Source organism: Hyperoodon ampullatus, assembly GCF_949752795.1.
Source record: "Hyperoodon ampullatus genome assembly, chromosome: 15".
NCBI lineage: Eukaryota > Metazoa > Chordata > Mammalia > Artiodactyla > Ziphiidae > Hyperoodon > Hyperoodon ampullatus.
Window position 1 is genome coordinate 28,025,185 of NC_136928.1, and position 22,612 is coordinate 28,047,796.

A 22,612-nucleotide genomic window follows, 5' to 3' on the forward strand; every position below is an offset into this window, starting at 1 on the left:
ATGATGCAAAATGATGGATGCATAAATGTATATGGTGGGCATAATAAATGTGTTACCTAATTCAAAAGTTTAAAATAGGAAGGAAGGAAGGAAGGAAGGAAGGAAGGAAGGAAGGAAGGAAGGAAGGGAGGGAAGACTCATTAATCAGACACAGCTGAGAGACCCTGGCAACATCACTCAGCTCCCTGGACAAGAAGGCACTTCCTCCGGGCTGCCCCTGGGGGCTCCCCGTGAGAGAGCCACCGAGATGTGGGTTTGGGAACCTGAACACAGCAGGTTCCCCCCACCTAGGCCAGCACTGCCTCTGGCCCTAGAAATCCCCAGCTGCCTTCCCACACCCTGCTTCACTCCCCGCACTCAGCCAAGGCAGCACCAAGCTTCCTCTCCCCCTCCGCCTCCTCCTCTCTGAGCCTTTTTATTTTTTACCCTCTTTCCCTTACTGATGGAGTGTATTTATTACACCCTTTCTGGAGGGCTATTTAGCCACCTGTATCAAATACTTAAAAATAAGCATGCCCTCTGACCCAGTTCTAGAAACTTTCCTATGGAAAACCAATCAGAGTGTAGACAGAGTCCTGTACACTGATGTTTGTCACAGAGTTGTTCATAAAAGAGGAAAATTGCAACAAAAAAAATCCAAAAATCGATTAAAATTTATGTTATATCATCTCATGGAATATTATGCAGCCATCAAAGCCATCAAAAAAGTGATTTCAAAGACTATTTAATAACCTAAGGAAATGTTAAGTGATAAAAGCACTTTACCAAACCACACAGATATAGTGGATTCTCATTACTGGCGGTAGTTACACATTCTAACTACACATTGTAAGTCACCAAGAACATGAGCTGATGAACACTGAAGTATTGCTCCTAAGAGAAATACAGGGTTAGGTTCCTGCAAGCCCCTGTCACAACATTTTTTTGTCAATTCACCAATAACCTTGTTTTATGTGTGTTTCTGTTTCAAAACACCGTTTTTTTATTATATATTGTGGATTCATTAACAGTGAACTCACAGCCAACAGCACTCTCACTCATGCCTGAATGAAGCTTACCTAATATATAGTTTCTCCATAAGACACATCACAGCCTTCTTACACAGAAATACTAGACAGCATTTCAGCACAACACACGGGAGCCACTGTAAACACTGAAACCACCAGCAAAAAGCACAAAAAATGCAAAAAGCATGACACTAAATAGACCAGGAAAAGGACACACTTACACCATGCGAGCTGAAACAAGAAGGGAATCCCATTGTTTCTGCTCAGCTGGCAACATGCACCTCAGCTCACTCAAATTGTTCACAGCTTTGCAAATGATTGCCAAAGCACCATAAGGATTAATGTTGGGTTACAAATAAATTTTAGCGAGTAGGCAAATTTGCAAATACAGAATCTGTGAATAATGAAGATCAACTGTATTCTGAATCCAATTTTTTTTTCCGGTGGGGCAGGGCAGGGCCAGGGTTGGTGGTGGAGGGGGGTGGGAGGATGTGCAACAGAGAGAAGGAGTGAGAGCTACAGGGAGGAAAACATAGTAGCAGGAGATATAAACAAATGTTAATAGTGGGCATCTCCAAGGTGGTGTGCAGAAATGTGCTTAATTTTTTTCATTTTCCTTGCTTTTCTCTGGTTTTTTCATCTTTTTATGATTAATAGGTTTTATTCTTGGAAAATAAAAAAGTTGCTTTAGTCTCCCACTCTGCCCTCGAAGTACCTCCCCTGTCCTTGCCCCATACCATGAAGAAGTGTGATATGTGTGTGTGAGTGCGCACACACACAACCTTCTATCTCAGTAGCTTGGCCAAATCAGGTATGGTTCACATCTTAGATAACAGTGCCACCCAGTGTCCATTAGAGGAAATGCAAAGAGGGCCAGGCTTGGGCGACTAGGCACACAGCGGACAAATCCCCAGGGCTTTGCATTTCAGAAAAGGATGAATGAGAAAAAGTGACACACCAGAGACAGAGAGAGGACAGGTAGGATGACACAGGTGATAAAGGTAGCAGAGAGGGCTTCCCTGGTGGCGCAGTGGTTGAGAGTCCGCCTGCCAATGCAGGGGACACGGGTTCGTGCCCCTGTCTGGGAAGATCCCACATGCCGCGGAGCGGCTGGGCCCGTGAGCCATGGCCGCCGAGCCTGCACGTCCGGAGCCTGTGCTCCGCAACGCGAGAGGCCACAGCAGTGAGAGGCCCGCGTACCACAAAAAAAAAAAAAAAAAAAAAAAAACCATCTTGAGACATGACTTTCCCATCTGTCAAGCTGGGAAAACTGATCCCAGTCCTTGGAGTAAGTGTCCAGCAGGATTGTCCAGCCAACCTTCCTGCTTCCTTCCTGCCTTCATTCATCCCCTCACGGTCCCTCCTAAGGGCATCAGACTCTGAGCCCAAGCCCAAACAAAAACTGCACTAAGACCCACGGTGAGCATTTACACCCCAGTGTGAATGAGTTTAAAATTCGTGTTACCTCTCCCACAGACATTTCCCCTGAGACCCTGTCTTAGCCTGGGATGGAGGAACAGCTCAAAGGCGCTCCCATTGGCCAACAGCAGGACGGTTCACACAACCAGCACCATAACTGATTTTAACACACTGAATTAATAAAAAGTATTAGGGGCATATTAACACTCAAAAGGGAAGAGGGGAGGGGAAGCTCTTCTTTACAGAAAACACCAGCTAATAAAGAGAGAAGGAATGATAATGAGGGAATCGCCGCTTTGCACCCCAGGTGAATGACTTGTTCAGGCAAGGAGGTCAATGGCTTCGTGGACCATTAGGTAAGAGGTTGCTGGGAAACAGGACACCAGCACACATCGAGATATCGCCCACAGATAACCTGCAAAGTGCAAAGGCGAGCGTGTGCTTTGACAAGGGAGAGATCTGGAGACACCACCTAAACCAAGTAATCAATCATTACCAATGATGGGACAAGGTGACATTTTGCTTCCTGTTGTGATGCAATACGACGTACGAAACATCACCCATGATGCGTTCTTGCCAAAACAGTTCATTTGAATGTAATCTGGTCTTGAGACCTAACTTCCAGTTTATAGGAAATACAGGGGCCAGAAGAAGAAGTTAAACAACAACAGAAGGAAACAATGGGACAAATCCAGGACATGGACAAATGGCTTGGGCTTTTCAAAAATGCAATGTTGTGGGGTGAGAAAAATGGGAATGATGGAGGTGGGTAAAAGACTGTTACAGAAGAGACTAATGCAGAGCATAAATTCCAGTTGGGTCTTAGATCAAAACAAAATTAAACCAGCTCTAAAAGACATTTGGGGGATAATCAGAGAATATTTACATGAGCCAGTATCTGACAAGAGTAGGAAATAATTGTTAATTTCCTAGGTGTGATCATGTTATCGTGGTTGCAAAGAATTTTCTTTTTCTCAGGAGGTGCATGCTGCAGCCTTTAGGGGCAAAGTGTGCAACTAGGTTTCAAATGATTGGGGCGGGGTGGGGGGGCTAGAATCCATAGAGAGAGAGAGAAAGTAAATGCAGCAAAATGTTCAAAATTGTTTCATCTAAGTGGAGGCTATACCAGGGGGTAAGTGTTCACTGAACCATTCTTTCAACTTTTCTTTATGTTTTTAAATATTAAAAAATAAAGTGTTTCAACAGTGTCTAATATTGATACACAGTAAAAAAAAAAAAATTAAAAACTAGAAAGATAGGCCCCAAACATAAACTTTGTATGATGCCTTATAGATAATGTTACTTTTTTCTGCATTTTTCAAAATCCCTTAATAAATATATGCATCGATAATAAAAGAAGAAAGAAAAGAAACATAAAACGGGGGGGTGGGGGGGAGAGGGTAGGAAGAGTGTGGACTTCAGGTAGCAGGCAGAGGAAACAAGCTATCCAAGGCCTTCCTCCCGTTTGTGAAATCACACCTGGGCCTCAGCGATCCGGCCCCTGACCTCAGGGGTCCCTTTGTTGGTGGGATGGGCAGGCAGACCCTACGTCTTTCCAAAATGAATCGAACACTGCAAAGTGCTGTGTGAATGGGAGCCCACACCACCTCCATCATCACCCTAGGCTTTTAACGTTTGTTGTTAAGCTTGTAAACGCCTCCCCAAATGTCCTATAACACCTGCGTGTCTCCCCCTTCCAGCCTCTGCTTCTGGAGCAAAGCGGAGCCGGCTGCACCCGCCCTCCACTCGGCTCGGTTCAAAACCCTTCTCCTCCGGTTCAAAGCCCTCCTCCTCCGCCCGTTTCCAATTTTCCTGTTAACACCCAAGTCATCTGACTCAACTCGCCGGAGCCTGGCGCTGCGGCTGGCCAGTGGACCTCTGGGCCTGGCCGGCGGGGCCCCGGAGGGCGCTACCCTACCCTGCCAGCTCCCTGAGGTTGGCACGAAGCTCAGAGGCGCCTCGGCAGGGTTCCGGGAGCCTGGGCGGAGGCTGCGCCTTCCGGATACGTCATTCTCCCCTATTTCCAGTATTTCCACCAGTCTCTGCTCTGAGGTTACAGAGTAAACGAAATCAGGCTGTTTCCCCGAAAGTCAGAGGAACAGATGCTAACAAACACCGGAATGCAACGAAAGACGGGCTAAAAGAGGGTCATGCAATCAGCCGCGCGGAGCCCCGAGGGCCGAACTAGCACATCAGGCCTGTGTGGGTGACGGAAGCTAAACTTGAACGATGCAACACACTTGCGGGGGGGAAAGGGCCAGGAAGGACCCCGGAGTGCACAGGCCCGGGGAAAAGCTAGAGGCGTGACCGCAGGGCAGACGAGAGGATGCACGGGCGACGTGCGGGCTATGCGGTTTGTAACCGCACGCCCCACCCACCCACGCACCCCCACCCCCACCCCCCGAGCGAGACAGTGGGGCTGAAACCCGCTCAGTTCGGCGCCGCTCCAACCGGGCTGCAGAGCTGCGTCCGCCCAGGAGGGGGCGAGATGTTCCGCATTCTCGCAAAGACTGTACAAGCTAATATGGGCCATGTAGATGAGGCGAGAAAGTTCGGCTGGGTGAGACCTGGTCAACCAGGTTATGCGGTTTGAACTTCCTTTTACAGACAGGACTGTGTTTTACACTAAATATGCTGGTGGATTTCTATGGGGAGAACCTGGACAAGAGAATGGACCCAAGGCTGCTGTGTTGTCCTGGGGAGAGATGACAGTGACTAGGGGCATAGAGACAGGAAAGGGCCTTGGGATTTTTGAAGGCAAGAGCTAGGGGTGGCATGTTTGATGTCGGGAGCTCAAAAAAAGTGGGACGGGGCTTCCCTGGTGGTGCAGTGGTTGAGAGTCTGCCTGCCGATGCGGGGGACGCAGGTTCGTGCCCCGGTCCGGGAAGATCCCACATGCCACGGAGCGGCTGGGCCCGTGGGCCATGGCCGCTGAGCGTGTGCGTCCAGAGCCTGTGCTCCGCAACAGGAGAGGCCACAACAGTGAGAGGCCCGCGTACCGCAAAAAAAAAAAAAAAAAAAAAATTGGGACGAATCAATGCAGGCCCACATTTTCTGCCTTTGATGGGTGGTACCTGATTAGGATGGCGGCTTCTGGAAGTGGGGCGGTTTGGGGCAGCAGATGACTCCTTTAAAGGGCTGGAGGGCAGAATATAGAGACTTGAAGAGGCATGGGGAGGTCTGTGTCTGAAGAGAGGGGTCAGAGTTAAACAGAGCTGTGGATTCCTCTGTGGAGAGGTGATGGCTGAACCCTGGGAGTGGCTGAGGCTTCGAGGGAGAGCCTGGAAAGTGGGCAAAGCCATCCCTAAGATGGGATGGAGGGAGGGGCCCAGGCAGAAATCAAGAGGGACTGGAGCAACAGCCCTGCCTCTGGGCAGGAAGGAAGAAAGGCACATGATCCCTAGGGCCCCCACCAGTGTGGCCGAAAGGAGTCTGCCCAACTCCCGCCACAACTTTTTAAAACTAATCATTATGTTTTCACTGCATTGTTTTTAAGTTTCCCTATCATTGTGCCTTCACACCTGGTTTCCTGACTATTACTTAATTTTCTCCCAAATATTCCTCTATCTATCCACTGTCCATATGTCCTCTCCGTGTCCATCCACACCTATGTGTCTGTCTCATACACCTGAGCAGACCTGTCCTCGTGCGTGTGCATGGCAGCCCCAGAGAGCTGGGCCTGCGTGTCTCACCCCATGTCCCACAATCAGCCCCCCATCCCCGGTGTGCACATGCCTCTGATGGGGGGCACTGTGTGTGCCTCACTCTGTCCTGCACATCCAGTGCCCATCCACAGGGACACCCAGTCGTCACCCTCCCACAAATCCTCTTGTTTACTTGCCCCTTACCATTTTCCCCGCAAAGCTGACTTCCATGAAGGGATCCACCAAGTTCTTCTTGTTACTCTCAAAGCCAAAGATCTGCTTCACGTTGTCCATTACGGCATCGTCCACTGAGGAGAAAGACATGCTGATCACTGCCCACCCACTCTCCCATCTTCAAAACCCCCACTTCCCACCTGTCTCCCTGCAGTCCTGGGACTCCCTGAGAGAGACGCCATGACCCCTCAGCCCAGGGCTCCTGGGAGGAAGGACCATCTCAGAATAGCAGGTCCTGAGGGCACTGCGCTGCTTCCTTGCCCAGCTCCAAACAGCTGGTTCAGTCCCCTGCCCGGTTCTCAAAGGCTTTCAGAACAGGTCCGATTGATTGACTGATTAGAAATCTACATCGCTAAGAGCAGTAAATAATCCAGAAAAAGACTGGAAGTTGGGGACTTCCCTGGTGGCACAGTGGTTGAGAATTCACCTGCCAATGCAGGGGACATGGGTTTGATCCCTGGTCCAGGAAGATCCCACATGCCACGGAGCAGCTAAGCCCGTGCACCACAGCTACTGAGCCTGCGCTCTAGAGCCCATGAGCCACAACTACTGAGCCTGCGTGCCACAGCTACTGAAGCCCGTGCACCTAGAGCCCATGCTCCACAACAAAAGAAGCCACAGCAATAAGCCTGCACACCACAACGAAGAGTAGCCCCTACTCGCTGCAACTAGAGGAAAGCCCACGTGGAGCAACGAAGACCCAATGCAGCCATAAATAAATCAAATAAAATAAATAAATAAACTTTTTAAAAAAACTAAAATGAGGTATCACCTCACACCAGTCAGAATGGCCATCATCAAAAAAATCGACAAATAATAAATGCTGGAGAGGGTGTGGAGAAAAGGGAACCCTCTTGCACTGTTGGTGGGAATGTAAACTGATACAACCACTATGGAGAACAGTATGGAGGTTCCTTAAAAAACTAAAAATAGAACTACCACGCTATAGTGGGAATAGCAATCCCACTACCGGGCATATACCCTGAGAAAACCATAATTCAAAAAGAGTCATGTACCACAATGTTCATTGAAGCTCTACTTACAATAGCCAGGACATGGAAGCAATGTTAAGTGTCGTCCATCAACAGATGAATGGATAAAGAAGATGTGGCACATATATACAATGAAATATTACCCAGCCATAGAAAGAAACGAAATTGAGTTATTTTTAGTGAGGCGGATGGACCTAGAGACTTTCATACAGAGTGAAGTCAGAAAGAGAAACAAATGCTGTATGCTAACACATATATATGGAATCTAAAAAAAAACATGGTTCTGACGAACCTAGGGGCAGGACAGGACTGAAGACACAGAGAATGGACTTGAGGACATGGGGAGGGGGAAGGGTAGGCTGGGATGAAGTGAGAGAGTAGCACTGACATATATACATTACCAAATGTAAAATAGATAGCTAGTGGGAAGCAGCTGCATAGCACAAGGAGATCAGCTCCGTGCTTTGTGACCACCTAGAGGGGTGGGATAGGGAGGGTGGGAGGGAGACGCAAGAGGGAGGAGATATGGGGATATATGTATATGTATAGCTGATTCACTTTGTTATACAGCAGAAACTAACACGCCACTGTAAAGCAATTATACTCCAATAAAGATGTTAAAAAAAAGAAAGAAAAGAAAAAGAGTAGCCCCCGCTCATCACAACTAGAGAGAACCTGCTCGCAGCAACGAAGACCCAATGCAGCCAAAAATAAATTAATTAAAAAAAAAAAAGACTGGAAGTTGTTATAATAATATCCCATTACTGGCGCCTGTTTGACATTTTCCTTTATATACATTAGCACAGTGATTTTCCTGAGGGTAACCAATAGGTCAATTCTGTTTAAAAAAAAATATTTAATCTATGCTGCTTCAAACCAATATTTTACTGAATTAGCCAAATTTTTTACATATGTATTTACAGATGATAGATGTGTGTATGTATGTACGTGTATATATGTTATGTATAAATGTACAGATGTATATGAATGAGAAAATGAGAGGAGGGGACAGTTAACAATTGTATGCTAGCCAATGTCTACATGAATACAACAGATAACAATTAGCAAATATTTATGTTCTATTTACCCACCTATTTTTCCTTTATTTATATTTAAACAACATTTCAGAGAATTCAGCATAATCCCCTTTACCTTGAGCAAAGCAAACATTTCTATTTCCCCAGCCCCCTTTGGAAGCTCACCAGCCTCACTTCTGCATAGTTTCAACCAACAAACACAGAATGTTCTAAGCCTGTATTTTAATGCCCATTATTATTTAAAGGCTTTCCCCATGATTTTGGTTCAGTTAAACTTGTGCAGAAGGAACCCATTTATTGGTGTCATTAGTCAAAGCAGAAACCCTCAAGCAATTAGATTCATGGAAAACTCGTAAACAGGGACCCAAGTAGTCCCCGACTACTTGTTCTCGTGAACTCTGCTATGGACAGTGCCTGGCTTAATTCTGCTAATGCATGCTCCAAAATAGTGGCTTATAGCCCGCAGCAAGAGAACTACCAGGGAGCATTTTTAAACTACCAGTGTGTAAGCCCCACCCCAAACCAAGTCAATCTGAAACACTGGAGGAAGGGCCCAGGCAGCTGCACTTCCTTAAATCTCCCAGGATGATTTAACTGCAGCCTGGGTTGACACCCACAGCTTTAGAATATTCAGCATAATTCTCCCACATTTATTGAGCACACAGGGTAGGGCTAGTACAGGGTTAGTCACTGTGAGAAATCAGGCAGTGGCCACAATGGCCTTCCTGGGATGATGAGGACATGGCCACAGCTAGGGTGACCCACTGTCCCAGTTTACCAGGGAATGAGGACTTTCTGGGATGTGGGACTTTTGGTGCTAAAGCCAGGACAGCCCCAAGCAAACTAGACACCCATTTGTCTCCACTGAGTGGAAACACTGAGCCCTTCTAACATTTCAGCATCTGCTTCCCCAGCCCAGGGTCTGCCAATTTTCAGGCTGGGGTTTCCTAGAGGAGAGAAAGAAAATCAGTGGGATCCAGCCGTGAGCGCAGAACAAAGAGTTGAAATGGTGCTGACTCCCAAGTGACAGCCAAGAAAATGGGTGCATGGAGTGGCCAAAGAGCCAGACAAGGCCTAGTGGATGCTGAAACGGAGCCCAGGGGCAGCTAGTACTCTCAAGATTTCTTGCATCTCTGTGACTCCACCAGCATCAGTATTACTTCTCATTAATTCTGTTTTTCTGTTAAGAACAGTAAAAAGCCTTGGGAAACCTAGAGAGGGTGTGAGCCTTCACCAGATGGCAGAGCAGAGGGAGAACTGGGCTGACACGGATCTAGTAGACCCTCGGGGTGAGGAAGCAAGGCCAAGGGGAGGCAGAGAGGCAGCAGGGGACCAGCCCCTCCATCTCCTTCCCCCAGGGAGCTGAGGCAGCCCAGCCCAGTGTTCCCCCTCACAGTCACCCAACGAGGGCACCAGACTCACTCTGCGGTAAATCCTCGGCCCTGAAGACCTTCAGGCAGAAGTGCGCTCCGCGGAGGGCCACGCCGGTCGGCCTGAGCAGGTTGCCTTCAATGTCCTCCTTGTCTTCAGAGGGGTCTTTTCTCTCCAGCTACAACACAACCAAATATGATTCCTTAATGTGCCTTCGAGCACAGTGTTTTCCCTTCCTTTTCTGAGAGCTCAACCAACACACTTAAATGGTGCATCTCGGGACTTCCCTGGTGGCGCAGTGGATAAGACCCTGCTGCGCTCCCAATGCAGGGGGCCTGGGTTCGATCCCCGGCCAGAGAACTAGATCCCACGTGCATGCTGCAACTAAGAGTTCACATGCCACAACTAAGGAGCTGGTAAGCCGCAACTAAGGAGACCAACTGTCGCAACTAGGGAGCCCATGTGCCGCAAGTAAGGAGCCCACCTGCCGCAACTAAGACCTGGTTGCAACTAAATAAATAAATAAAATTTTTTTAAAAAAAGCATTCCTCAATCCAAAAATGCACCACTCAGGTCATGTTTATAAATAAATAAATGGTGCATCTTGAAGAAAGGTAGATCTCACCCTGCCACTTCCTAGCCTGTGATCTCTGACAGGTTCCTTACCCTGAGACTCTGCTTCCTCATCTGGACAGTGGAGACAATGACACTGACCTCCCGGGCTGTGGGAGGATCAACTTCAATAACATGTAAATGCACGTGGCACACCGGCAGGCACTCAAGAACTACAGTCTCCTTCCCATTCCACCCATCAAAAAGTAGCACAGAGGTGACGGAGGTCTAGGCCAGCCACTGTCTTCAATAACATCTGTTCATTCACCCAACAAGTATCTATTGAGTGACTACTAAGTGTCAGCATCACGCTGAGGGGGGAGGGCTGCCTCAGTGAACAAGGTGGACAGAGGTCCTGCCCCCGTGGTGCTCACCTTTCACAGGGAAAGCAGACCTTTAAGCAAATGATTGTAATAGCATGTGCTGAGTATTATGATTAGAACAGAAATAATAAAAATAATATTTACTGATTGTATACACTCTCTCATTTAATCCTGACAGCAACCCCCATGAGCCGTGGGTCTCCAATGTGGCTATACATTAGAAACTGGAGAATCAGTGACTTCTAGACCACTGCTATACCTTCCAACTAAAATGCAGATTCTGGTTCAACAGGTCTGGGGTGGAGCCCAAGACTCTGTATTTTAACAAATGCCCAGACGATGCCAATGCTGTGGGGTGCAAGGCCCTAGGATACCCCCTTTTATAGATAAGCTAGATGAGGGTTAACATAGGCTGGATGCAGAACCAGTGGGTTTAGAAAGAACAGAGTAAGGGGGCTTCTAACTATATTGAGGGGAGGGTGGGAGTAGTGTTGGTGATGTGCCAGCTTGGAGACCTGGATGATGGGATCCAGGCAGGGGCAGCAACTCATGCAGAATGAGAGCTAACTTGACAGTTTGAGGAACAAAAGATCCACGTGCTGCACTTGGGCAGGGGTTGGCAGAAGGATAGGAGAGAGGTAGCATCAGGCCATGCCCAGCAACCCACTCCTTGGAAAGCTGCCTGGACCATCCTCACTCAGTCCACAGGTAGAAACCTGCTTCGGAATCTTTGCAGCAAAATTCTCCATCCCAGAATGCCTCATGTCACACAAGTGAAGGAATTAGTTCTGCACTGATTTTCCTCAGCACACATCTGAAGAAAATGAGCATCTCCTCTGCTTTCAGTCATCCTTAACACTGCTCATTCCCTTAGACAACAACCACTGATTGAGCACCTACTGTGCACAAGACCTGTACTAGGCAAGAAGGGAGATAAAACAGTTCATATCTATTATACTGTCGCTGACCTCAAGAAACTGAGTCTCAGTGACAAAGATGGACACATTACCTGAACTAACAAAACATGGGGTGGTGACAGAAAGGAAAGACCAATCAGTTTCCCTGGAAGACAAGGCAGCCTTCGTGGAGGAAGTAGCATCTGAATTGGGTCTTGAAGAACAAAGTGGTTTTTGGTAGGCAGAGAAGGCATCCCAACAGGTGAAAAGGCAGGGAGAAGGATAGAAGTGCATTCTGGAAAGGGTCACATTGTCTGGTGTGGCCACAGTACGGAGTCCGTGGAAGTACATCCCGGCAAGTGGCACTGCAAAATCAGCCTGAGGCCAAATGTTCATGGGCCTTGAATGTCATGCTAAGTATTCTGGACTTCATCCTGAAAGTAACTGGGAGGCAGGGTGGGTCTCCAGCAGTTTTTTGGGGGTTTTTTTGTTTTATTTTTTTTCTTTTTTTGCGGTACGCAGGCCTCTCACTGTTGTGGCCTCTCCCGTTGCGGAGCACAGTCTCCGGACGCGCAGGCTCAGCGGCCATGGCTCACGGGCCCAGCCGCTCCGCGGCATGTGGGATCTTCCCGGACCGGGGCACGAACCCGCGTCCCCTGCATCGGCAGGTGGACTCTCAACCACTGCGCCACCAGGGAAGCCCTCCAGCAGTTTTTTAAGAGGAGATTCACATGATTGTACCTGAGTATAAAGAAGATGGTTTTGGTGGTAATGTGGAGTTGACTGGAGTTACAGCAGCTGAACCTACATCTTCATTCACATAGAGGCCCAGGTAAGATATGACGGGAGCCTGACCTTGAACTCTGGTCTTGGGATGAGAGAGAGGAGAGGCACGCACTGAGGCTGTCATGCCAACAAGACTGGCCAACTGTGTGCGTGTGGACTGACAGATGTGGGACTGAAGGATGAGGAAAGATGCTCTGGCCTGGGGAACTAAGTGGATGATGAGTGCCATTTCCCAAGATGTCACCTAACACAGGATGGGAATCAGGTATGAGGAGTGGGCAGCGAATGATACTGGGTTTCTATATGTGAAGTTAAAGGGGCCTAAGGGACATGTTCATGTGCTTTGGTACAGGCAACTGAAACTGAGTGTCTGGAGCTCTGAAGATGCAGGCTGGAGATGAGCGATTTAGGAGCCTCAGGTAGACGGAGACAGGCTCCTCCACAGACAGATTGACGCACTGCAAAATCAGACTGAGGCCAGATGTTCATGGGCCTTGAATGTCATGTCAAAGGCACAGCAAAAGTGCAGGCAGCAGAATTTTATCAAGCCACTGAATTTGAAGGATCCATTCCAAAAAAAAAAAAAAAAAAAGGAAAAGAATGAAGGGAGTCACAGATGCCAAGGGAGAAGAGAGTTTCAAACAAGACGTGGGCTCCAGAATCAAATGCTGTGGAGCAACAGAGCGGAGTAATGAAAGAAGAGCTCCTGGGACTTCGCAATGGATGACCCTTAGGCCAGTGGTTCAGGGAAGGAGGCGGTGGGAAGCACGCTGAAGAGGTGAAGGAGTGAGCAGCTGGCAAAGGACTGGAGAAGAGGGACACAGGGTGCTCTCAAGGACTTGGTGACCTTGGTGATGGCTGAAAGGAAGATGAAAGCAGCTTGGAGGGGAGGGGTGGGGAGAAATGGTGAAGGCAAGGGTGTTTTGAGATTGGGAAATCTGGAGTCTGGCACAGACCAGAGGGCAGGAGCCAGAGAAGAGACAGGAAGAACAAGACGGGGGTGGTATGGAGGGCATGAGCACATGCAAAGGAGATGGGGAGTGGGGAAGGGAAGGGAGATGAAGGAAGATGGGAGGCGCGCTGACGCCCAGGGAGCTTCAAGCACTCACATCACTCCCACTGTGCAGCTCCGTCTCTCTAAGGGGGAGCGAAGCTGGAGCTTCAGACCAGGAAGTTGTTTTGTCTTGTATTGTTTTAAGTTTTTTTGGCTGTGCCACGTGGCTTGCAGGATCTTAGTTTCCCTGACCAGGGATCGAACCCGTGCCCCCGGCAGTGAAAGCGCAGAGTCCCAACCACTGGACAGCCAGGGAATTCCTGACCAGAAATTTTGGAAACAGCCACTGTGGAGGATGGGATAAGGAGTAAACCTCACCCAAGTAAAGGAAGACGTTGACAGCAACTCCAGGTGACTTTTGCCACCAAAGCTGACCAAGGAGTGGTGCGGACAGCGTGTCATGGGGAGGGTGGGGGACAAGAGGTGTGGCAGCAGAGCCCAGAAGCTAGTGAGCACAGAGTGAGAGTGAGGATCGGGGATGGGGGCCAGGCTTCAGGAGGGAGTTGATGGGCTGGGAAACTGAGAGGGGTCAGGGCTGTAACCTCAGTGAGGAAGAACTGCCATTCACTGAGGGTGAGGGAGGGAAAGAGGCAGGAAGAAACTGGTGGGAGAGCAATTTCCAAGCTCAGGGTCTGAAAGGAAGTAAGATCAGACGTTGATGGCTCATCAGCAAGGACAGGTCAGACCTCAGAACAATGGCAAAGATGGGAATCTGCCAGCAAGGACCCTCCTGCACCAGCTCTGCCTGTGCCAGGGGTAGGTAACAGCCCAGAAGACCAGGGGAAATAAGCAGTGAGGCAGGCTTCAGAGAAGAAGCCAATCTACAAGCAATAAATGCCAGAGAGGGTGTGGAGAAAAGGGAACCCTCCTATACTGCTGGTGGGAATGTAAATTGGTGCAGGCACTATGGAGAACAGTATGGAGGTTTCTTAAAAAACTAAAAATAGAGCTACCATATGATCCAGAAATCCCACTCCTGGGCATATATCCAGAGAAAACCATAATTCGAAAGGATACATGTACCCTAATGTTCATGGCAGCACTATTTACAATAGCCAGGACATGGAAGCAACCTAAATGTCCGTCAACAGAGGAATGGATAAAGATGTGGTACATATATACAATGGAATATTACTCAGCCCTAAAAAAGAATGAAATAATGCCATCTGAAGCAACATGGATGGACTTAGAGATTGTTATACTGAGTGAAGTAAGTCAGACAGAGAAAGACAAATATCATATGATATCGCTTATATGTGAAATCTTAAAAAATGGTACAAATGAACCTATTTACAAAACAGAAATAGAGTCACAGATGTAGAAAACAAACTTAGGTTACCAAGGGGGGTTGTATAAATTGGGAGATTGGCTTTGACATATACACACTGCTATATATAACATAGATAACTAATAACCCACTGTATAGCACAGGGAACTCTACTCAATACTCTGTAATGACCTATGCGGGAATAGAATCTAAAAAAGAGTAGATATATGTATATTTATAACTGATTTACTTTGCTGCACAGCAGAAACTAACACAATATTGTAAATCAACTATACTCCGATAAAATTAATTTAAAAAAAAAGAAGGCGATGCTGAAGTTGAGAAGCTACTGTGGGAAACAAAAAGATGGCCACTCCTCCCATCCTGAAAGCCACAAAGAGCTGAAGCAGAAAACAGGGGCTTCCCTCTGAGTTGGTCTCAAGAAAAGTGGTTTCATCTGGGAAGAACAAGGGTCTGATGGGAAGAGGAGGAAAGAGTGTCTTAGGAAAGGGTAATGGATTCAGAGAGTCCACGTAGAAGGAAAAGGAGCAGGCAGGCACAATGTCTGTCTGGGCTACAGAGGGACACGGGATGAGAGATCAGGGGGGGTGCCCTTGGGTGGGGCTGGTCCACCTGAGCTCCATTGGCCCCTGCACAGCATCCGGGGTTCTCCTTCCCCTAACCCTTTGCACAGCGGCTTCTTGAGCTCTCGTCAGCAGCCAGATCCTCGTCCTTAAGAGCCTCATGGAACTTGCCCTCTGCCTCCATGATCATGCGGCTTTCCCTGGGGATTCCACCTCCCCAGCCCTCCTGGAGACCTGCCTTCCCCCCTCCTGCCTCTCCCACTCCTCCTGGCTCACCCTGCCTTGATGATCTCAGTATCTGCCTCCACTTTTGCATATTTGATTTCCAATTCTCCCATGAGATAATCAACATCCACGTGGACAAGTCATTCACCAACACAGTCCCTTGTCCTCCACCAGCAGCATCTTAATCCCCCTCCCCTGTAGCTGCTAGAGGGACGGCCATATCTCAAACCTCCAGCCACTCAGAACAAATCCTTTAGGAAAACCTTGACCTTGAGACCCTTCTCTAAAAACAGCCTTCAACCTATCCACCTCCTCCAACCCCCCTCACACCGAGTGAGGCACCCAACACAGAGCTTGGCACACAGCAGGCACTCAATAAGTGTGTGTCCCCTAGCCTTTCCCTCTTATTTGTCCTCCTCATCAGCTCTATGCCCAGTCTTCTTGCATCCTCCCTGCCAGGCTCATCAGCTACCTCAGTCCTGTGCCTCCACCACACCAGCCTTGTCCACACCTGACAGCACCTCCATCTTACCCCTCTTCTGCTTCCAGGCCACTGAGTATTATGAGGTCACTCTCCCATAAAGCCTCCAGCCCAGAGTGTCTGCCCTTGTGTCTGCTCAGAAATCCTTCTGTCTTGTGGTGTGTGTGCATACATACACACACACACACACACACACACAATGGAATATTACTCAACCATCAAAAAAGAATGAAATAACGCCATTTGCAGCAACATGGATGGACCCAGAGATTATCATACTAAGTGAAGTAAGTCAGACCGAAAAAGATGAATGTCATATGATACCACTTATATGTGGAATATAAAAGGAAATGATACAAATGAACTCATTTACAAAACAGAAATAGACTCACAGACACAGAAAACAAACTTACAGTTACCAATATAAATAAATAAATAAATATATATATTTTAAATTTTTTAAATAAAAAAAGAAATCCTTCTGTCTGTATCTAATTAACCCCTTGTTCCTCGACAACTGTTCCAAACCTTCTCTCCTGTCCCCAGACAGAGATGCTGATACTTCCCCAACTCTGAAAGCCTTTCTCATTCTTACCACCTCCAGCTTATAACTTTACTTACTGACTATAAAGATGATAATGATATATTCTTAGGTGATAAAATTCAGACTACAATACATTACAGAGTGAGTGATCTCACTTCTGCACCAAAAAAAAAAAAGAAAAATACACATGTATACCCTTCTGGGAGAATATGCAAGAAGGTATTAATGACGGTTCTCTCTGATGGGTAGAATTATGAGTGATTCACTTTTTATTTATGCTTTTCCACATGTTGTACATTTCTCATAATTGCCATGTATTCTTTTAAATCAGAAAAACTAAAATTGTTTTTTTGTTTCTTCACTTGGTGCCTCCAAGGCCAGGCCAGGGATGAGGAAATGTACTCACAGGGGCTTCGTCTCCAGGCCCCAGCACACAAAGGCTCACTTTCAGGTAGCCTCTGGCCCCAGCAGAGAAATCATCCAGGTCCGAAAGCAGCAGCCACTTCCTGAGATAAGCATGTCCTAAGAGAGACAACACCCTTGGTGATCCTAGAATTGGAAGGACACAAGTCTGCAACCACCTCCGGGAGCCCCGGGTGGACTCCATTGGATGAGATGAAGGACTCGTCTACCCAGACATGGGGGAAGGACTCAAATTCTAGAATAAAATGTACCCTGAGTGTTCATTTGGGTCCAAGTCAGAAATGTTAACAGAAACCCCTATCAGAGGCTGCCAAAGCCAGATCCCCAGCCATTTTCCTCCCCTTCAGGAAGTGACCAGACCACAGCAGAGACCAGGGTGTAGAAAAATCCTAGACTTGGCATCCAAATGACCCATCCCGTCTGGAGGCACCCCAGTCCCCAGCAACCCTTGCTTGGGCCTTCCAGATTTAGCCCTCCAGCTGGGCCAGCTGAGACCCATGTGAGGGTTCAATCTTCCTGGGGGCCTGTTTCACCGAGAAGGTGAAAGCCTGTCCTCTCTTCATTCCTGCAGCCTCACCTCCAAGATCAAACCCCACCTCTAAATTCTAAAATCCCCTAGAAGGAAAGATGAGTATCCCAAATGGGTGCCCCCATGCAGCCTCCAGAACCCAAATGCAAGGACCTGCCCAAGGGGAGGAGAGGGTGACTCACGGGGCTCTCGGTAGATGCTGCCCACGTCCATCTGAAATCAAACAGAAGGAGGCACACATCACACTCTTGTCCCCAGAGTATTAAATAAAGTATGATGCATGATACCAACCCATTAAAAATCATGATCTGAAGAACATTTGGAGACATGGGGAAATGTTCATCTTCTGATATCACATGGAAAGAAAGTGGAATACATTTTGATCGAAGTTTGGTAAAGTATATCTATGCATACAAAAGACAGAGCAAAGGAAACACACCGAATGGTAACTGTACTACCTCTGGGTGGCAGATTTGGGTGCTTTTTATTTTATTTTTATTCTTTCCTATATTTTATAATTTTCTATTAAAAAAATCACTGATTAGTCAGGTGTTGATGGCAGGAGAGGTTATGCATGTGCTAGGGGAGGGGGTATGTGGGAACTGTACTTTCCACTCAGTCTTGCTATGAACCTAAAATTGCTCTCAAAAACTATAGGGGCTTCCCTGGTGGCGCAGTGGTTGAGAGTCCGCCTGCCAATGCAGGGGACACGGGTTTGTGCCCCGGTCCGGGAAGATCCCACATGCCACGGAGCGGTTGGACCCATGAGCCATGGCCGCTGAGCCTGCGCGTCTGGAGCCTGTGCTCCGCAACGGGAGAGGCCACAACAGTGAGAGGCCCACGTACCCCGACCAAAAAAAAAAACAACTACAAAGTTTTTTTAAATCATGGATTACTTTTATAATTAGAAAAAAGAATATTTTTTTTAACCTAACCCTTGGGTTCTTATAACAAGATTACAGACTCAAAACATAAGATCCTGTAACGTAAGTGTTACAGAATGACTCCAGCACAAGCCCATTCTTTTAAAGAAACTGCTTCTCCAGAAAAACAGACTCCGTTTTCTATCTTGTGACTACTTCTTGGAGAAGGGGCCATATTTTATTTGGATAGCAAGAGGAGGGTCAAATAAACCTGTGCCTTTTCTTTCCATTTGATAAATACTTATGGATTCAAAATGAGAAAATCAATAAGAATGACATTAAGGGCTTCCCTGGTGGCGCAGTGGTTGAGAGTCTGCCTGCCAATGCAGGGGACACGGGTTCGTGCCCCGGTCTGGGAAGATCCCACATGCCGCGGAGCGGCTGGGCCCATGAGCCATGGCCACTGAGCCTGCGCATCCGGAGCCTGTGCTCCGCAACGGGAGAGGCCACAACAGTGAGAAGCCGCGTACCGCAAAAAAAAAAAAAAAAAAAAAAAAAAGAATGACATTAAAACACCATTCGTGAAGGTCTCCATTACTAGTTGCCTTTACACTATGTAATCTGTTAAATCCTGTGCCGTTGGTTCAAGGTCCTGTGCAGTGGACTGTTCACTTCTGCACGTCTGTGACAAATGAGGGGGCAGCCTCCCCTGCTCCCTCCAGTGCCCCCCACCCCACTCCACCCCATCCCCACAGACTCCACATTTGAACCCCGCTCCCAACCCAGGTGAGCCCAGGGCACAGAGCGCGGGGGTCACGCTGGCCCGAGATTGTCAGAATTAGGAGGAGGGCTGCCTAAACTCAGGTCCCACGCTGTCTTTCCAAGATGTAAGGACAAATGCGAATTTAAAAAAGAAGCTGAATCCTCCCTGTTGGAAACAAGGGGAGAGATTTCCCTCTCCTCTCTTTTTGTCGGAACATTTTCATTAGAAAACTTAATGTAAGTACTTTCTCTATCTCTTTGAAATGTACCTTTTTAGAAACCAAATAAGCCTTTCGTCAGCTTTATGATCCAGGAGTGCCTTTCTCCAGGCTCTCCCATCTCTGGGAAAGGGAAGGGCCTACCTTAACCGAATTGTAAATCTACCCCCCATCATAAAAATGTGAGCTTGCTTTCTGTCTTTTCTTGTGGATAAAGTCAACTAGCAAACACAGATGGTCACCGCAATTACTAGGTAAATTTAGGATGAACTATGTGTGACTGAGGGTACTATCCAGGCCGCTAACTCGAGCACTAGTTATTGTTTAGTTATTGTTTATCTTGAGAACATATATGGAAAGGGTTGTGTCTGCTTGGCTCTATACAAGATTACTTTCTGTCTTTGCCGTCTCTTAGCTGATGGTTCGTGATAGCATCATATTCTGGTTTAATGTTTATTCAATAGCAAAAGTGCTTTCTTTCTCTACTACCTTTGTGGAGAGGATTTCTGGGTTAGGAGAAGATCTTGTTTTGTTTTTTCATTACATTTTCCCCAACACAGACCAAGACAGACAGGATCTCTGGAGCACCAACCCTGCCCATCATCCACAGAGCTTCCATTAACATGGATAAACAAGAACTGATTGCTTTCAAAGAAAATAAACCATTACCCGGAACTCCCCAATGAGAGCATCTGTCCGGAGGGAACAGGAGTCCACCACCTGGAAGGAAAGACAAATTCAAACTCTCATTCACTAGCAAAGGTTGACCCAGGCAGGGACCAACCCAACGCCTCTTCCCTCCTAAAAAATAACAGCCCACACTCCAGTAGCACTTGCTCTATCCCAGAGATTGTTCCAAGCAATGTTTAACCCTCACAAGAACCCCATGAGCAGGTACTATTATTATCCCCATTCTACAGATGAAGAAATAGAGGCACAGAGAGATCATTTGTACAGAATCACACAACCCCTACACGGTATAGGCAGGACTAGAATCCAGACAGTTTGGCTCAAGAGCCCACACTTTTAACTGCTAAACTATACTGCCTTTCAAAGGAAAGGGGGAAAAAAAGAGCTGAGGTCCAGAGAAAGAAAATCTTGTCAGAAGCAGGCATATAGACAAACAAAATAAGATGAAAATCAAAGATCCACTGCAAGAATTAGTTCAGGACCCTGGCCTAAGGCACCTGACCCTGAACAGCAGGGACTCCGCACTCGGCTGCCGCTTGCATCCGAGCTCAGAAGGCAACCCTGTGACCACGGGGGCGAGGCTGTGAGCTGCTACCCATCATCCAGGCTCGGGTGGGGGGGTGGGTGCCTCACCCACACACACTCACGCACACTCACACATGCACGCTGAGCCCACAGAGGGCCTTCGGGGGCTGCCACGTACCGTGATAAAGATGGGTTCGTCGAACAGCTCCGCGGGAGAGTCAAACACATTGAAGAAAAGAGTCTGTTGATTCAGGGTGAAAGGGGGACAGATGAAGGCCCGCTGAGCCCGGACGGGAGGGGACAGCCACCGCCCAGCCTCCAGGTCTGGTCCATACAACAAGTGAGCAGTGGGCTCAGCCCAGCACCGAGCTCTGGGGATTTGACCTCACGGAGGCTGTCACCTCAGGGACAGGGTGGGTGGCCGGCCCCACGGGATGATGGGGATGTGAAGCTGGGGGAACCCAAGGCAGGAGTGAGAGCAGGAACCCTCTCTCCAGTTCCTCAGATAACCTACTCAGGAACTGACACAGCTCTCCACCCAACGCTAGCACCATAGGCAAAAACTGAATGAACTGCCAGGCATCTGCTGTGTGCTCCCACCAAGGTCCTAGCTCTGACCCAGGGACTCCCACCTCATTGAAGAGGGGGCTATTTCCCTTGTGGATCCGCGTCCGCTTGGTCTGCCCAGCTGCAGTGACTTTGACCACAGGCTTGATGTTCACTCCCGGCAGCTGGCGTCCCTCGATCACCTGGACCCTGATCTGAAAGCCAGGAGGGGGCATGAGCAAGAAAAGGGAGAGGTCATCAGGCACCCACCCCCCGCCCGAGAGAGTCAGGAATCTCAGGGACCACCCTCACAGCTGGCCTCTTGGGACGAGTATTAAAAAGGAATTAGGAAGAACACTGTAAGAACAATATCTTCCCACCAAGGTCCCTTGCATCTATAAAATCCCATGGTTCCACATAAGAACTGCCAGGCTCCCCCAAGTAAGCTGCCAGCGGTAAATCCCAGGGCTGGGCTGAGGATCCCACCCCCGTTCAGTTCATGCGCAGCCCCACCTCAGACCCCTTGAAGCTGACGTTTCTGTGTGGCTTGAATATTCCTCACTGACAATCCCCTCAGAGGTCAAAGTTACATAGTGATGTAACCCCACTTTATTCTTATGTAGTATAAGGTGCAAGACAGAATGTCTGATATTCTGAGAAATAAGAGCTTTCTTCATTGAACTTTCAGTAAATGAAGGTTTCAGGAACATGTGTGCTTCCAAATTTAGGCAAAATGTTTTAAAATAATACATTTTAAAGTATTAAAGCTTTCATGAAAAAATTCGATGTTTACTGGTTCTAATTTCCAATCAGCAGTTATTTCTTTATTAATCAACTCTTTTTTAAAAATAAGATACTATAGAATATACTATCAATGGCAATGGGAAGGGGGTGAGTGATTTTTCTTCTCTTCACTGTACAGTATTTTCCAAATTTTCTACCAAAAAAAAGTATTAATTTTCTAAGGAGAAAAACAATAACATGTCTTGTGAATAATAATAAAAATAAGTTAGAATTTTGTCTCTCAGGCAAACATAGTGGTTAGAACTAGAACTTTTGCTGAAATTACCACAATTTAGAACTGAAGCATATTTTTACAATTTGTTTCATTTAATAAATAAATATTTAAGTTTCCTGGGCTTCCCTGGTGGCGCAGTGGTTGAGAGTCCGCCTGCCAATTCAGGGGACACGGGTTCGTGCCCCGGTCCGGGAAGATCCCACATGCCACGGAGCGGCTGGGCCCGTGAGCCATGGCCGCTGAGCCTGCGCGTCCAGAGCCTGTGCTCCGCAACAGGAGAGGCCACAACAGTGAGAGGCCCACGTACCACACACACACAAAAAAAATTTTAAGTTTCCTGTTTTTAACTTTAATAGTAGTCCTGAATAGTTAAATATCACTAAATGCAATTACATCAAAATGGAAAATTCTGTAGAAAAGAAAAAGAACAAGCAAAGGACCCAAATTAAAAGGCAAATTAGGGACTTCCCTGGGGGTCCAGTGGTTAAGACGCTGCACTTCCACTGCAAGGAACCCAGGTTTGACCCCTGGTCGGGGAACTAAGATCCCACATGCCACATGG

General features: G+C 47.6%; 1 protein-coding gene across 9 annotated transcripts in view; it reads right to left on the reverse strand.

Annotated features, from left to right (window-relative positions):
* Nucleotides 1–22,612, reverse strand: part of DYSF (dysferlin) — a gene marked incomplete at its 5' end in the record, with an annotated part of 228,163 nt that overhangs the window by 145,720 nt on the left and 59,831 nt on the right. For all 9 annotated transcript variants that reach the window (XM_079721048.1, XM_079721046.1, XM_079721044.1 and 6 more), the window contains 7 exons: nt 6,275–6,378; nt 9,756–9,882; nt 16,883–16,998; nt 17,611–17,641; nt 19,941–19,991; nt 20,665–20,727; nt 21,119–21,247. In XM_079721048.1, the coding sequence (XP_079577174.1) occupies nt 6,275–6,378; nt 9,756–9,882; nt 16,883–16,998; nt 17,611–17,641; nt 19,941–19,991; nt 20,665–20,727; nt 21,119–21,247 (621 nt within the window). The remainder of the gene's footprint in view (nt 1–6,274; nt 6,379–9,755; nt 9,883–16,882; nt 16,999–17,610; nt 17,642–19,940; nt 19,992–20,664; nt 20,728–21,118; nt 21,248–22,612) is intronic.